General features: G+C 54.9%; 1 protein-coding gene across 3 annotated transcripts in view; it reads left to right on the top strand.

Moving 5' to 3' along the window:
• Positions 1-16,562, top strand: part of INPP5A (inositol polyphosphate-5-phosphatase A) — a 171,451-nt gene that overhangs the window by 96,009 nt on the left and 58,880 nt on the right. For all 3 annotated transcript variants that reach the window (XM_078435033.2, XM_078435034.2, XM_078435032.2), the window contains exons 5-6: positions 6,465-6,528; positions 16,197-16,300. In XM_078435033.2, the coding sequence (XP_078291159.1) occupies positions 6,465-6,528; positions 16,197-16,300 (168 nt within the window). The remainder of the gene's footprint in view (positions 1-6,464; positions 6,529-16,196; positions 16,301-16,562) is intronic.

The raw sequence follows: 16,562 nt of genomic DNA, 5'->3' as shown, positions 1-16,562 counted from the left end.
ACAAGTCTCTGTCACCATACAAACTTAAATGGGTAAAACACAGCCTTAGGCTTTCACATAAGAATACAGAGAATACCATTGTGGAATCAGATTAGGGAACTATTTCCAAGTAAGACGTAAAGGCATAAACCATAAAGGAATATATTGATAAATTTGATTACTTTAAAAATAAAAACTTTTATTTAACTAAAGATGCCAAAAGAAAAGATAACCTAAAGAGGGAGAAATTCTTTGTAATGCAAGTAATAGATGAAAACATTCCAAATTAGGGGGTGCCTGGGTGGCTCAGTCGGTTGAGTGTCCAACTTTGGCTCAGGTCATGATCTTGCGGTCTGTGAGTTCAAGCCCCGTGTCCGGCTGGCTCTGTGCTGACAGCTCGGAGCCTGGAGCCTGGAGCCTGCTTCAGATTCTGTGTCTCCCTCTCTCTCTGCCCCTCCCCCACTCATTCTCTCTCTCTCTCTCTCTCTCTCTCTCTCAAAAATAAACACTTAAAAAATTCCAAATTATATTTAAAAATTAAAAATCTTATAAAGTGAGAAAAAGGTAGATAGAAAAGTGGACAAGGGATATGAACAAGGAGTTCACAAGAGAAATCTAATTGCCAGTAATCTTCAAAAGAGGCTCAGCGATGATAGAATAACGAAAATGCAGGTCGAAACGACAGTGACGTGTAATTTCACACCGTCGGGCTGGGTTTGGGGTATGATGTGTTTACTCTCCTTGCCGGATAGGAACCCGCCCGCATAGGGATATGTCAGATTTTACTCCCCCGCCTTCACGTGACACATTCGTCGTTGGTCGTTTGTCAGTGTTTCTGGAAGTGTTGCCACTGCATTCACGTGCGCCCCTCCTGAGGGCTCCAGCTTCTCCGTGCATCCGCGTGGGTGTCAGCGGGCACACCCGTCTCCCTGTAGCTTGTGTCTTCTGTGCTCAGGGACCGCTGTCCCCCTGGACAAGGGGGTGGCATCGAGAGAGCCGAGCGCCAGCCCCGATGCCGCCCCGGGGGCCGCACACGCGAGGCTGCCCTCTGGCGTCTAAGCCTTGTGCCCAGAGAGGGACGCGTGTAGCCATCCTCAGAGCACGGCTGCCCGCCTTACGAGGAGCTTCTACCGCTCACTGCGCGCCGCACTGTCACAGGCGAGGCCACGTCTGTCACGTGGGGGTCCTTCCTCCCTGTTGTCCGCCCGCGCCAGGATACAGTGGACAGAGTGCAAGAGGGTTCGTCACTCTCTCCAGATGAAGAGGCTTTTCCAGCCGTGATCCACTGCAGTCTGTTGATTCTAGCTTAGAACAACTAGGGTTCTCCGATTTTTTTGTAAACTTGAAGAAGATTATCGACGACATCTTACGAAGTTCTTTTTCCCGTTCGTAGATCCGTTTATTTTAATTTTGAAAAGTAACAAGTTGAGGGGCCCCCGGGTGGCTCAGTCAGTTGAGCGTCTGACTCTTGGTTTCAGCTCGGGTCATGTTCTCACGGTTCGTGGGTTCGAGCCCCGCGCTGGGGTTTGTGACGTCTGCTTGGGATTCTCTCTCTCCCTCTCTCTCTGCACCCCCCTCCTCCTACCACTTGTTCTGTCTCAAAATAGATAAATAAGCACTTTTTTAAAAACTAAAAGATAAGTTGAAAACGCTTTAGTTATAGAAACAACATAATGTGCCATCCTGGGGGAGCAGAGACCCGCCAAAGCCCACGTAACTTTTGATAAGTGCCGTCACCCTTCCCCGTGGTGGGATTTCCCGAGCTGTGCTGTGCTGGGATCCCGCCCTGTGCGCCCCTGCCCCAGTGCAGACCCCGCAGCTGGCTTCCCGGCCCTTTCCCCCTCCCTCACCGACCTGTCCCCTGGGAGAAGTGCTTGAGTCCTGGTGACTCCCAGGGGGCTGTCGGGACTTGGCCGCCGTCACCCCGGGGGTCACTCTCCAGGCGCTCTTCCGTAGTGTCTGCAGAAGAAGAGAGTGTCCCCATGTGCTCTCGCCGCTGTCGATCTGGCGGCAGGAATGTTCTCTGTTTCACGGAAAAGCGAGCCGGAAGCTGCAGGCCTGCAGGTTAATGATGTGTACTTTGGCTGCTAACCTAATTGCCGGAATGATAAATTACTGGCCGTCTGATTTGTTTGCAAATAAAAAGTGATGGAGGCCTTTGTAAGAGTCGCTTTGTGTTCTCTCCTGGTCGGCTTCTGCCCAGGCCCGAGGCAGCCCCACCGGGAAAGTGGGAGCACTCGACACGGAAAGCGGGAGCACTCGGCAGCTACGGGCCCTCTTGAGGCCGCTCGGTGGCTGCAGTGCCCTGGTGCTTTCTGACCGGATGTGGGGAGGCTGGCTGCTCTGGTGGCGGCCCTGAGTCTGCTGTGCTGGTGGGGTGTGGGGTGGGGGGTGGGGTGGGGTTCCCGCCCTCACGGTTCAGCTCCAGCTGGGACCATTCATCACATCAGCAGACTCCAGTTGAGCGGAGAACTGGCTTTGTGGCGCGTGCACCTGCACCCCGAGTCGGCCGCTGAGCCGTGGGCCGCGATTCACACGAATGCCCAGGTGGACGGCCACCGGGAGACACGTCCCCTGCCACGTTCCACCGAGCACGGGAGCTGGGGTCTCCTGCGCAGCCACACCTGCCCTGCGCGGCAGAGCCCCGGGGACCGGGCTTTCCAGGCTCTGCCCCGGCACCATCAGGCCGCACCTGGAGGCCGTCCCCACCCCGTCCAGGGCGCCCACCTTTCGCTTGCTGTTCTGGCAGAAATACAGCATCGACTGGACTGTGTCTCACTAATGGAGAATTAATAGGCACCCTTGACAGTCAGGTTTATAAATATGTAAAAAGTATTTTAATTGTTTTTAGTAAAACAGGCAAGGAGTCAATATTCTCCGACATGACAAGCACAGTGCTGACAGGTGCTGTGGGCAGAAGGCCCGCCGGGCGCGGGGCCTCCCCCCCGTTGGCAGGCCCGGGCGCGCTCTGTCCTGATGTCGTCGTGTCCTGTGATAGATGCGTGCCCTGAACCGTATTGATAGAGTAGGTCAAACGTTGAAAAAGTTAGCTTGAACTTTGACTTTAAATATTCATTAGAGCTAATTATGGATTTTCTGACTCCATGAATTACAGTTTCTATGCCTGTGTTGGCCGTTTATTTTCCATTTATTTATTGTAAACTTCATAACATTGTATTGGCTTTATCACATTCAACAAGGTCATAGTTAAATGTTTGCCGTGACCTTGGTGGGCTTACGCTTTTCAGAGGGCTCTTTCCTGGGTCAAGGGAGGCACAGCTGTCAAGGGCTGATGCGGCGCCACAGCGAGGGAGGCTCCCCCAGGGATGCAGGCCTGCTCACGTGCTCCCTGGGACCGCGCGCTGCCCGTGGTCCTGTCGTCCCTCCTGCCTGGAGGGGCCTTCGCCTGACTCGTCAAAAGAGAAGACCGGGTTGGCCGTCCTCGGGCGCGTGCACCACGGTGCCTCAGCTCCTCCTGTGAGCGGACCCGGGGCGGGTGCCCGACGGGGTGGGGGCAGGCGGGCAGTCCGCCCGGTTGCCGCGTGTGGCGAGCCCCTCGGCCCCGAGTCCCCGGCCGGCCCCTGGCCGGATGTGCTCGCAGCCTCGAGAGGATCTTCCCAATCGGGACGAGGCCTCCGCTCTGCGTTTCTGGCAAGTCTACGCACGTCTGGCCTCCGGCGAGCGGCCTGCTGTGCCCTGGGGAGGAGCCCGAAGCCTGGCACTCCCCTGCTCCTGCCCACTCTGCTTGCCAGGCTGCCATGTCCGTCCCTGTGGCTCCTCAGGCAGTGACCACTGGAGCGGTTCAGAAGGTCCCCAGGGTCGCCTGCACTTCCGGAAGTGTCCGCATTTTGTCTTCGGGTCACGTCGGGGAGGCTTGTGAGGCAGCTCCAGGCTCGGACTGGAGGACGGTGTCATCTCTCTGCTCTTGGACTCCTGGGCCGAAGGAGACCGCCAGCCCCCAGGACTGGGCCTGGGGCAGGGCCACGCACGAGGCACAGCCGGGCCCCCCGCAGGGCGCCTGGCGTGGTGCCTGCAGCCTCTGTGGGCGGGCCCGTGCTGTGGTTCTGAACCCAGGTGTCCCTCGCGGAGTCGGCAACGGCATCGAGGACCAGGGGCATGTGTGCCCTTTGACCCAGCCTGACAGAGGCCGTGGTCGTAGCGTCTTCCCTGGGGGAAGGCCTGAGGACAGCCAGCATAGGCGGGAGGGCTTGGAACATAGTGCCCCAGGATGTGGAAACCCCCAGGAACTGGAATTCCAAGGCTGCTGAAGTGCGGTGGGGGGATGCTGGGGTCAGGGCATGTGGGGTTTGCACGTGTGCCCGGCAAATGTAACCCCCTGCCCCCACACTAACTGCTGACCCGGGCAGGGTCCTGCCCACGGATCCTCGGGAGGGCACGTGGGAGCCAGCAGGCGCCCCCCCGCCCCCCCGAGTTTGGGGGCCACGGAGAGCCCTGCAGCAGGCTGTCACCCAGATGAGAGGGTGACGAGTGCTGCCTGCACCGCGCCCTCCCCCTCCCCCTCTGCACCCACCAGGCGGCCCTTCAGTGTGGAAGGCACCCCTCCGAGCTCCAGGCTGGACTGGCTGGGGGGAAGGGAGCGGATAAAGGATTTGTAGGCAGTTTGGGAACTTTAATCTGGGCTTGATAGTGTTGATCTGTGGCATCGCTGCCCCTTTTCTGCAGAGATAACACTTTGTGGTCATAAGAAGATTCTTACAAGGGACCCGCGCCGCAGTGTTCGGGATGCAGGGTCGTAGGGTCAGCAGCAGCTGCTTTTGGGTGGTTTGGCCACATGTGCATGCACGTGTGTACGTGTGTCCACGTGTGTGTGTGTGCCCCTGTGCATGTGTGTGCGTGTGTGCCCGCGTGTGCTGTATGTACCCACCCATGTATGTGTGCGTGTGTGCTGGGTGTTCGTATGTGTGCCCATGCGTGTATGTACTTGTGTGTATGCGTGTATGCCCGTGTGTGTGTGTGTGTGTGTGTGTGTGTACACACAAGAAGACAGGGTGTATGTGGCAGGTGCCGGCAGTTGGGAATCTGGCTGAGGGACACCTGTGTCACTGTCCTGCTGGTTCAGCCTTCTGCACACCAGCCCCTCTCTGTCTGCCCGACCCTCCCCCGGCTCTTCCCCTCACCCTTCGGGACTGAGCTGCAGGGTGAAAAGTAGAACCCCACTTTTCCCTTCCAGCGAGGCCCTGCCTGCTGCGGCCTGACCGCCTTTGGCTGCAGCCAGGTGTCCCTGCTCGGCCGGCGCCCGTGTGCCGCCCCCCGCCGGCCCCTCGGCCTGGCGCCCACGCCCCCGCCTCTCACTCGGCTCAGTCTCAGGGCAGACGGCCCTGCTGGGCTCTTTCCCCTGCTTGATCTTGTGCCGTGAGGGGTGGACTCTAGGAGGACGGGGCTCGTCTGTGGAAGTCAGAGTAGTAAAGGTGTGATGTACAGCCGGTGAAACACACCCTTCCTAGGGTCCAGTGCGGTGGGTTTGGGCAAAGCATAGTTTTGTAGCTGTAATCTAGTCTTAGAGCAGTTTTATCGCCTGGAAGTCTCCCCGGCCCCTTGTTCAGGTGGCCACGTTTTGCAAAACCATAAAATACATATCCGTGCACACATGCACATCTGCATCTGTATCTACCTGAATACACACGTGTGCACATATGTGCACATGTGCAGTGACACATATCCGCATGTGTGTGCACAGATACACACATGTGTGTGCACATGCATACGTTCACACACACGCATATACATGCGTGCATACACATCTACACATAGACACGTACACACACAAACACCTGCTGCGTGCACATTTACACGTATCCACAGGTGTGTGTGTGCATTTCAACGTATATGCACGCACACATACACACGTTATTCCTGCTCGCACACGTATGCACAGAAGCATGTATATGCGTGCACAGACACGTTTAGGAAATAACCAAGTCAAGTTCGAATTTAAGACAACCAGCAAATAATGTTAGTGTCAGGTGTGCTGTGCGAGCCTCCCTTGCCCGTCATCCCACCCCCAGCCTGGCCTCTGTGGCTTCGCCTCCTTCCCAAGCGTGGGGAGCAGGACCGACCCCGATGCCCAGAACAGTCAGCCCCTGGCGGGCAGGGGCCCGGCAGCTCTGGGGGGAATGGTGTTGCAGCCCCACGTGGAGGAGGAGGGGAGGAGGGCAAGGAGCAGGGCGGGCAGAGGAGGGGTGTGGAGTGCAGCCGATGGGGGGCAGGCAGGTGCCCGAGGCCGGGGGCGGGTGCCCGAGCCCTTCCCGCTGGACCCTGGCGCTCACAGCAGAGGCGAGACCGCGCCGGAGTGCGCACCCCTGTGCCTCAGACGTGGCTGACACCTCCTCCCCGTGACCGTGATTAAGTCCGGATGAGTTAACTTTTGTTTCTGGTCCAAAAGAGCTTTTTGTGCGTCACTTAACAACGCTTTCAAATGGTTCCCGGTGCTGGTCATTCACTTGACTTCTCTTTTTGCTCTGCAGGCACTAGGAAGCTTTTATTTTCTTCATGAATCCTTAAAAAACATCTACCAGTTTGACTTTAAAGGTAAGACTCTTCTGGGATCTCTGGCAGGGCTCACCCCACCCCGTGTCCCTGTGGGAGGCTCACAGCCACGAACCAGGGACCTCACAGGGACACCTGGCTTTCTGGCCCCTCTGAGGTCCAGGCGGCCGGCCTGCCCCAGACCCCAGCCCTGCCCATCCCCCTGCTGGGCAGGACCCGTAGGTGACACTGGCTTTCCTGCAGCACAGTCGAGAGGAGAAGGGAATGGTCTTGTGTCTGTGTCCGTATCAAATGGGAGAAAGTGGAGAACGGCAGGAGAGTGTGCTGTCTTTAAAGAGAAGGACGAGCGCTGATGTTTGCGGTGGAGTGAAAAATGCCCGTGCTTCTGGGCCAACACCGTGCGCTGAGTGGGGGAGGAGACGTGCCTCCTGAAGACACAGCCTTTGTCTCTGTGGCTCAGCACGTGTGAGCCGTCCCCCCGACCTGGGCGGCCCCAGCGTCTGCCCTGCTCGGCTGGGGTGCTGTGCGCCTGCCTTGTTGGGCACTGTCCCTTCGTGCCACCTGTGAGTCCTCTGGCTCCACAATGCTCTTGAGCCAGATCACATTAATTTGAGATGTCACTGGAGTTGTGATAACTATGGAGAGCGACTAATTATGTCAGTTTGTCCAGATTCATTATCTTTGCTCACTTACGAGACAGATCACCTCTCAGGAAAGTGAGAAGCAGAGCCTTCTCTAAATTGCTTGAGTAGTGATTTCATCGATGTTAAGAACAGGATTCCAGCCAGCAGGACTATTTTTCACCGGCCCTGTTGCCTGAGGATTCTTCACACGGTTTTCTAAACACAAGCACCTGCCTTTTCCCACTGGGGAAGCCACGCAGACCTGGTGAGAGACGGGCCGGAGGCCACCGTCCCCCGAACTTGATAGACCGTGGACACCACTGTGTCGCGTTGTCAAGCAGCGGGGCCGTGGGCCAGAGTGCACAGAGGGGAGGTGTTCAGACACAGCGCGCTCAGGCGGGGCTGGAAGCAGAACGGGTTACACTTCTACTAAGCCTGTGCGTCAAGCTCAAACGTGTCGCTGATCTATTTAACTTTTCCTTTTTTTTTTTTTTTTGAGTGACCATCTACATACATATTTTATTGCTAAATCAGATGGGTCAAAACTGCCTGGCTGGCCCGTGGTTTATTCAAAACCATCCATTAGGTACGTGTACGCGTGACCCCAGCAGACCTTCCCCGAGGGCCCCCATGTCGTCAGTGACAAGGGCTGAGATGGTGGCAGTGGCCATGCCCTGAGCACGTCTGTGGCGGGAGGCTGCGGGGACCCTGGGGACGCGGCGGTGGCCCAGCGTGGCCGTGCCACTGCTGCCGCTCCGAGCAGGTGCTGGTCTCAGAGGAGCGGGGCGGGCCGCCGCCCTGCACTGTGGCCCTGGCTCTCGAAGGTTCACTCTCACACCTTGAGTCAAGTTACAGCAAACGTAGAAGTTGTGAGAAGTTTGAATGAACTTTTTAAGAATAGCCTGTATTTTCACAAACAAGCAGTTAGAAATCCGAGGACACCCTGAAGCCGTGGGTGGGAAGGATGATAGGGACGTCACTTTCTGGCCCGGCACCTGCGAGCACGGGTGGCACTGCGCGGACCCAAGAGGGCGCGTCTCTGAGATCCTGCAGCAAAGCCAGGCCGCCGGGCCGGTGCCGCCTCCAGACCGGAGGGCCGGGCGGGCGGACCGGGACCCCGGAGCCGGCGGGGGCGGCTGACGGGGTGGAAAGCCGGAGGCTCCAGGATGGGGGCTTGGGAGAGAAGAGCCCGTGGGGGCCCGGCCTCGGAGCCCCCCCACTTCCGTGAGCTTTGCCTGCAGGAGCCCCACCGTGTTGTCTTGGTGAAGATCAGAGAAAAACCCCCTGGTGCTGCTGGGGGTGGGGGGGGGGGAGGGCGGGAGGAGCTGTTTGGAAGTGTGTCTGGACACTGGGTTCTTCCCGAGAGGACTGCCGTCCCCAGACTGCCGTACCACCGGCCTGGTGGAGGGAGGTGGCCTCGCTGCGGGGCCCGAGGGGCCGCGGTGCTAGGAAGCGTGTGCCGAGGTTGCAGCCAGGGCTCGCGCTGGCTGAAGGACCGAGGCGGGGTCATGGGGCTGCGGGACAGTGTCCCTGCACCCAGCCGCAGCGCCCGTCACCGCGACGCGGTGTGGCGGAGGCCTGCAGCGTGTCCCCGGCAAGAGCACAGAGACGACAGGGGAGCCACAACGGGACGCGGGAGGAGGGCTCAGCCTCTGAGCCCTCACGGGAAACACAGCCCGGCTCCTCGCCAGATCAGCACAACGCCTCGCGTGGAAGGCCCGTCTGCTCAGTTCCTTTTCCCGATTATTCACGTTTTGCCCTCCACCCAAAGCCAGAAACTGAGCTGACGGGCAGGAGGTCCGGCGTGCAGAGAGCAGGCTCGCGTCGGAGCCAGACCGGGGTGTGGCTCCGTGTGGAGCTGTCCGACCCGGAAGCGTGGATGGCTGCGGTTCACACGCCGGTGGCGCCCGTGGCAGAACGGACGGCGTGCGCGCAGGTGGCCGCGCGAGTCAAGACGGAAACCACGAATCTACGGAACAGCTCAGAATGAAGGACGCCGTAACAGAAACGCACCAGGCCTTTGCCAGGCTCGTCGGCCTGGACACGGCTGTAGACAGAGCCAGCCGGCCAGAAGAGCGTGGTAGAAAACCTTCCAAACTGAAAAGTGGGAGAAAAACACAACACGAAAGCAGAGCGAGACGTCCGAGCGCCGTGGGACGCGTGCACTGAGGGACGGCGGCGGGGAAAGGAACAGAGGAAATATTTGAAGTAACGGCCCAGGATTTTACACAACTGATAATGGACACCAAGCGGCAGATCCAGAGAGCTCTAGGTGACCGAGCAGGATAAGCACCCGAAATCCGTCCCCGAGCGTGTCCTTCTGAAGCCACAGAAAGCCGGAGATGACGGAAAGACGTTGAAAGAATCAGGGGTGGGTAGGGGTGACCTAGAAAGGAGCGAGGACAAGATTTGCATTGGACTTCTTTTCGGAAACCGCGAAGCAAATAGAGCAGTGTGAAATATTTTTATCGTCGGAAGGAAGAAATCTAGAATTCTGTGGCTAGCAAAATTATCCTTCAAAGTTTAAAGAAAAATAGACTTTCTCAAACCCAAGTCGAGGGAATTTGTCTCCAGCAGACCTGCCTTATAAAAAATGTTAACAGTTATTTGATAAAAGAAAACCGGTGCCTGCAGATCCACACGAAGGGGGCAGAGCGCGAGAGAGGAGTAAAAGGGGGTGACGTTGTATTTGTTGTTATCCTTAGTCTGGCAGAGAACTTTTGTGCAGAGCGCCAACAGCAGCAACGTTCTGGGTGACTCTGCAGCTTACGGACAAGGGATGAGTAGCAGTGCCGTCAGGAGGGGCGGGGACAGGCCCGGGCTCTGTCACGGGGAACGCGGGCTCTCTGTGAAGGGATACGAGCCTCCGTGAAAGCAGACCCGGCCCAGCTGTAAATGTGTATCGCGGACTGTGGCAACTGAAAACTTTCAAAATGAAATACGGTGGACCTGCTGACAGAAGAGAGAGAGTAGAATCGGATGAAACGCTCGATTAAACCAAAGAAGGCAGGAAGCGGGGGAGACAAGGAAGACAGGAAACGAAGGCAACAGATGGAAAAGCTACCGGCACCGAGTGTCCTACTATGTCCAGAATGTCCTTAGATGTTAGTAGTGCCAACGCACCAATTTCAAGACAGAAACCGTCAGAGTGGTTAACAAGATGATACCCAAGCGCGTGTTGTCTGCCAGGAACCCGCGTAAGATGCGTACACACGTGCGGATTAAAAGGAGAGAGATGGAGAGAGCGCGATGGCACTGACACTGGCCAAGAAGAGCACTGGGCCAGCGGTCTTAATCTCAGACACCGCAGACTTCAGAGCAGGGAGAGTCACTGGGGATAAACAAAGCCATTTACCGCTTAACGAAAAAGGGGTCAATTCTTTAAGAAGACATAACAGTTCTTAACGTGGACGCACCTAACAACAGACCGTCGCCACACCAGAGGCAAAAACTGACAGAACGTCAAGGAGAAATGGATGAATCCACGGTTAGAGTTGAGGCCTCCAGTGCCCCCCACCGGAGACGGACAGACCCGGCAAGGCAGAGAAGTGGTAAGGGCATAGTCCAACTCAACAGCACCATCAATCACCTGGGTCTGATGGACACTTATAGAATATTCTATCCGACAACAGCAGAACGTACATTCTTCTCAAGTTCACCTGGAACATTCACCAGGATAGGCCACATTCTGGGCCATAAAACACTCCTGGGCAAATTTAAAAGAACAGAAATCACACAAAGTATACTCTTGGGCCACGGTGGAATTTAACTGGAAATCAATAACAGAAAGGTGGCCGGAAACTCCCAAAATATGTGTGTCGAAAGTTCAGAACCGACAGAAGTAAAGCCAGGGAATCACTGAGGTAATAATTAGCCAAAGTTGGCGGTGCACGTCAGCAAGACCGTGTGCAAACCCGAGCACTCAGACCGAGACGCGGAGGGAGGCTCCGGGGTGTGTCGTGAAACTGCAGCCTACACGGTGTGCGGGCAGTGACTGCTCCTTCTTCCCCGTGATTGGTTGTAAGAATTCTCGTAAGTAATGGGGAATCGCTTAGTGGTTACCTCCTGTCAACCTTTGGAAACGGTTTGAGGGTTGCTTATGATTTTCAGAGGCATAAGTAAGAAATGAGCCCGTTTAAGTTAGTCTTGCAAAATAAAAATAAGCTAATTTCAGCTTTGTTTGTATGATTAAATTGGCTTTATGTGCTCAGGGGATTTTAAAGGCTGGTCACTGTATTTTATTTTAACGCTCGGACGTTAAAGAACACGCTTATGACTGACACATGGGTCACAGAATAAATCTCAAGAAAAAGTTTTAAAATATTTTGAGTTGAATGAAAATGAAATACAGCTGATCAAAATTTGTGGGCTACAGTGAAAGCCAGGCGTCGGTGGCATCAGATGTGCAGAGAAGAGGTGAGACCTGAAGTCAATAATCGAAGCTGCTGCCTTAGGAAGCTAGGAGAAGAGCAAAATAAATCCAAATCATAAGAAGAGAAATAATAAAAACTAGAACATAAATCAATGAAATTGAAAACAGGAACTCAATAGAGAAAATTAACAAAACCCGGAGCTGATTCTTTGAAAAGATCAATAAAATTGATATACCTCTAGTCAGGCTAACCAAGAAAAAAGAAAACACAATTTACTAATATTAGAAATGAGACAGGGGTCATCACCACTGACAGTGTGGACACTAAAAGGATAATAAAGGTATATTGTGAATTGGCCTATAAATTTGATAATTTAGATGGTCCAGTTCCTTGAGAGATACACCCTACCAAAACTCATAAATGGAAGACTGGATAATCTGAATAGGCCTTTATCTATTAAGGAAATTGAATCAATAATTAATAACCTTCAAAAAAGAAAGCACCAGGCCCAGATGGTTTCACTGTGAATTCTACCAAGCATCGAAGGAAGACATTACACCCGTTCTCTACAGTCTCTCCCAGAAAGTAGAAGCAGAGGGAAAACTTTTCTGACTCGTTCTGTGAGGCCAACCTTGCCTAATCCCCAAACCAAATAAAGACGTCATAGAAAAGGAAAACCGTAGGCCAGTGTCTCTCATGAACATAAAATGCGAAACACTTCAGCATAATATTAACAATTTGAATTCAACAGTGTGTAGGAAGGATTCCACACCATGGCAGATGGAGATTTTTTTCCAGGTGTGCAAGACTGGTTCTACGTTTGAAACTCAGTTGATGTCATACGTCGTATCAACAAGCTAAAGAAGAAAATCACGTGTCAGTGGATGCAGAAAAGGTCTTTGACTAAACCTGACACCTCTTCATAATAAAAACTCTCAGCAAACTAGGCACAGGAAAGAACTACTTGGTAAAGAACAGCTACAGAAACCTACATCCACGTAACATGTAATAGACACTTAGATGCTTTTGCGCTTAGAATCCGGAGCGAGGCAAGGATGTCCACTCATCATTTCTCTTCAACATCGTACTGGGAATCTTGGCGGTTCAGCAAGGCAAGAAGAAATAAGAGGCTTATTGATGGGAGTCGGGGTCAAGGAATAAAGCGGCCTTAGTTCTCAGATGACATGATAATGTAGAAAATCTGAAAGAATCCTCAACAACAAAAACTGGTACCATTGAGCAAGGTTACAGGATACATGGTTAATATACAAAGTCAATGGCTTTTTTATACCGACAGCGAATGGGCGGAATTTGAAATTAAAAACAAAATACCACTTACATTAGCGCACACGCGCACAAGAAATACTTAGGAATAAATCTAGCAAAATATGTATAAGATTCATATGAGGAAGGGGCACCTGGGTGGCTCAGTCGGTTGGGCGTCCGACTTCAGCTCAGGTCACGATCTCACGGTTCATGAGTTCGATCCCCACGTCGGGCTCTGGGCTGAGAGCTCAGAGCCCACGGGGATCCTCTGTCCTCCTCTCTCTCTGCCTCTCCCCCACGCGTGCGCGCTGTCTCCCTCTCAAAAATAAGTAAACATTAAAAAAAGATTAATATGAGGAAAAGTACAAAACTCTGTTGAAAGAAACCCAAAAGGATCCAAATAAGGGGAGCAGTAGCCCACGGTCACCGACAGGAAGATTCAGTATTGTCAATATATTGGCTCTTCCCAGCTTGATCCCTGGATTCAGTGCAATCTTCATCAAAACTCCAGCAGGTTACCTTGTAGGCCTCAACAAATTGAGTCTCACATTTATAGGGAAGAGACAAAAAACCCAGAAGAGCCAACCCCATATTGAAGGAGGAAAACAAGGTTGCAGGACTGATGCTACCCGACCTGAAGACTCACGGAAAGCTACGGTAATCAAGATGGCGAGGGGTTGGCGGGACGGTAGACGGATGGGTCGGTGGATCAGAGAAAAAGACCCGCATAAATATAGGTGACTGACATCTGACAAAGGGGCGAAGGTAACACGGCGGAGCAGAGATGGTGTTGGAACCACTGGGCGTCCACGTGCAAAATAGTGAATCCACTCCCAGACCTTACACCTCCCCGAGAGTGAACCGAAAGCGGGTCACGGAGCTAAGTTAAAGGATGAAAGTATAAAATGCCCAGAAGATGACACAGAAACCGCAGGTGACTTTGGGCTTGGTGATGACTCTGAAATGCAGCTCCACAACCCATGAGGAAAATCGGTAAGTTGGACTTTGTTAAAATTAGAAATTTCTGCTCTGTGAAAGAGCTGTTGAGGGAGTGGAAAGAGAAGCCACCGACGGGGGAAGCTGTTTGCAAAAGACACAGCTGGTAGTCCACGGTATGCTCCGAACTCTTAAAACTCAACAATTAGAGACAAGTCCAATGAAAAGATGAGCCAGACATGTCAACATACCTCTCACTCAAGAAGATGTACAGACGACAGATGAAAATAGGAGCACACGCCCCGCATCGTGTGTGAGGAGACAGCACCGTGCACCTGTTCGCACGGCCGGAGTCCAGAGCACCGACCGCCCGGCGTGCCGGGGAGGCGTAGAGCAGCAGGACCCTCACCCCTGGCCACTGGGGGTGCGACACGGTGCAGCCACTGTGGAGGACAGCTCGGTGGTTTCTCATGAACTAAACACAGGCTTACCGTGGAGTCCAGCGATCCCACTCGGCATGGTACCCAAAGGAGTTGGAATTTTATGTCCGTACAAAACCTACGCGGAAGTATTTATAACATCTTTATTCATAATTACCCCAAACCAGAAGGAACCAGAATATGTCCTTTCTGGGTGAATGGATAAGTAGACTGTGGAATATTTCAAACGGTGGAATGTTACACGGCAATAAAATGGAGCCACAAAAATACAGAGAAGAGCCTTAAATGTGTGTTTTTCTGAGTGAAGAAGCCTGTGGGGAAAGGCTCCAGCAAGATGATGTTTCTGGAAAGGCAGAAGGAGGGTATAAGCAGCCAGCGTTGCAGGGGCTGGGGGGGGGGAGGGGGGGGCAGGGGGCCGGGCCAGCGCCCGGCACTTCCGGACCGTGGGAGGGTAGGTGTGATACCGCAGTGCTGGGCGTGTGGCACCGTGCCTTTGTCAAAACCCCGGGCACGCCCGGCACGGACCGTGAGCCCCGGTGCCAGGCCGGGTGCCCCTGCTGAACCAGTGCCGCGTGTCGGCAGCGGGACGGGCGGCGGTGGGCGAGGTGGTGCTTCTTGTTCGGGTGTTTATAGTTCTAAAACCGCTCTAAACGCTGAAGTCTATTTTTTAACAAAGAACGAACTCCTTTCTCTCCACCTCTCCCGAGCTCTTCCTTTTTCCTCAACGGCAACGAGGGTTTTCATCTGAAGCCAAATTGCCTTCCTGCCACGGCTTCTCCTCTCCGTCACTGACCTAAAACACCGCAGACCCAGTGCTGCCCCATCATCACACACTGCCGGGCGTCTGTCCTGGGGGGGTCTGTCCTGGGGGCGTGCACCACCTGTGCTCAGGAGCTCTTGCCCCTGGCCGCCTGTTGTCATGACTCAGGCTTGACCGCGAGGTGCCCACCGGCTAACGCGGAGCCCAGGGGTGAGGTGATGAGGGGAGATCGGGGGACCGGCTTACCCTCCCCCACTAGTCACCTCAGCAGGTCGTGCCCGTGTTTGGGAACAGGAACAGAGGGACAGTGGGTACAGTGAGCAGCTGTGTGCACCTGGGGATGGGTCCACACACCGCTGTGTCCTGAATTCCCCGAGTCCCCAAACATCTCGTCCTGTGTCCCTCTGGTGGGTCTTTAGATGAGTCTTTACCCTCCAGTGCTTTGCTCTGACCTGGGGTTCACGCTCCTCCAAACCCACAGTGGCCAGAGCTTTGTCCCACGACACTGCACACCTGTCTCCTTCCCGCCGCCCGCCCCCCGTGCTCACCTGTCTCCCTGCTGCCGTCTGCCCCTGTCAGGGGGTCCGTGGGGCACTTAGTGCTCCACTTGCTGCAGCGGTGAGCGCCGTGGGGCAGGGAGCATGAGCCCCCCAGACACTGAGAGCACACCTCTCAGGATTTGTCAGGAACTTCACCCCGGAGCCAGGCGTCCGGCCAGGCGGCAGCCGTCGGGGCCCGCGTGCTGCCCGAGGTCCCTGCCCGCGGTCTCGTGGGGAAGCCAGCGGCCTCCACGCCCCCGGGCCGCTCGTGAGACTCCGGGGTGGGTGTGGGCCGTGCGTCTGTGGAAGGAAAGGGTCCTGGGCCTCGACGTGAAAGGGCAGGGGCGTCAGCCCAGGCACGGGGTCTGGGGAGCCGCAGGCAGCGGGTGCAGAGCGCCCCGTGCCGTATCTGCTCTGTCTCACATAAAAACTGCTCTTCCCCGGACATGAGTGATGTTGGCTGGATGTGAGGAGGAAATCGATGTTATTAAATAAATTCGTATTAAGGTATGAGTGAACGGCAATTCTGCGGCCGTCTTAAATATATTCACGGTTTTTACGGAGGATGCCAATTAGCCCTTGTAAATCTGCAGGCTGGAAGCTCTTAGGGGATAATGAAGTGGAGTGTCGGGTTCCGGGTCGTGGATGGCAATTTACGAGCCACTGGCGTCCCCAGACCGTGGGTCCCCTCCCGGGGGCCTCCCTCGCTCCCCACAGAGCTGCACTGCTCGGGTGGGGTGTAGTGATGAGGTCATTCTTGTGCTCTTTTCCAGCTAAGAAGTATAAAAAAGTCACTGGCAAAGAGATCTACTCGGACACACTGGAGAGCACGCCGATGCTGGAGAAGGAGAAGTTCCCGCAGGACTACTTCCCCGAGGTGCGTCACGGCCCGCCCGCCCCCCTCGCACGGCTCCCTCTCAGAGCGCACACCTCGCGGGAACACACGAGCGCGTTTAGGGCCTGAAGCCGTCATATTTCGGGGCAGGGATCCCAGTCTGGCTGCTGAGGGCTGCGGTGCACCGTCTCTCTGGGAGGGGCTGGCACTCACATGGGTCCGTCCCAGTGTCTTAGGTGGGGGCTGAGAGAACCACCGTGTCTGTCCTTGCACGAATCGCCACGTGTTCTGACCGTCGTTTCCA

The sequence above is a fragment of the Panthera onca genome, chromosome D2 (genome assembly GCF_046562875.1).
Source record: "Panthera onca isolate mPanOnc1 chromosome D2, mPanOnc1 haplotype 2, whole genome shotgun sequence".
Lineage (NCBI taxonomy): Eukaryota > Metazoa > Chordata > Mammalia > Carnivora > Felidae > Panthera > Panthera onca.
Note: the sequence above shows the minus strand (reverse complement) of the source record. Positions and strands in the feature narration are given on the sequence as shown.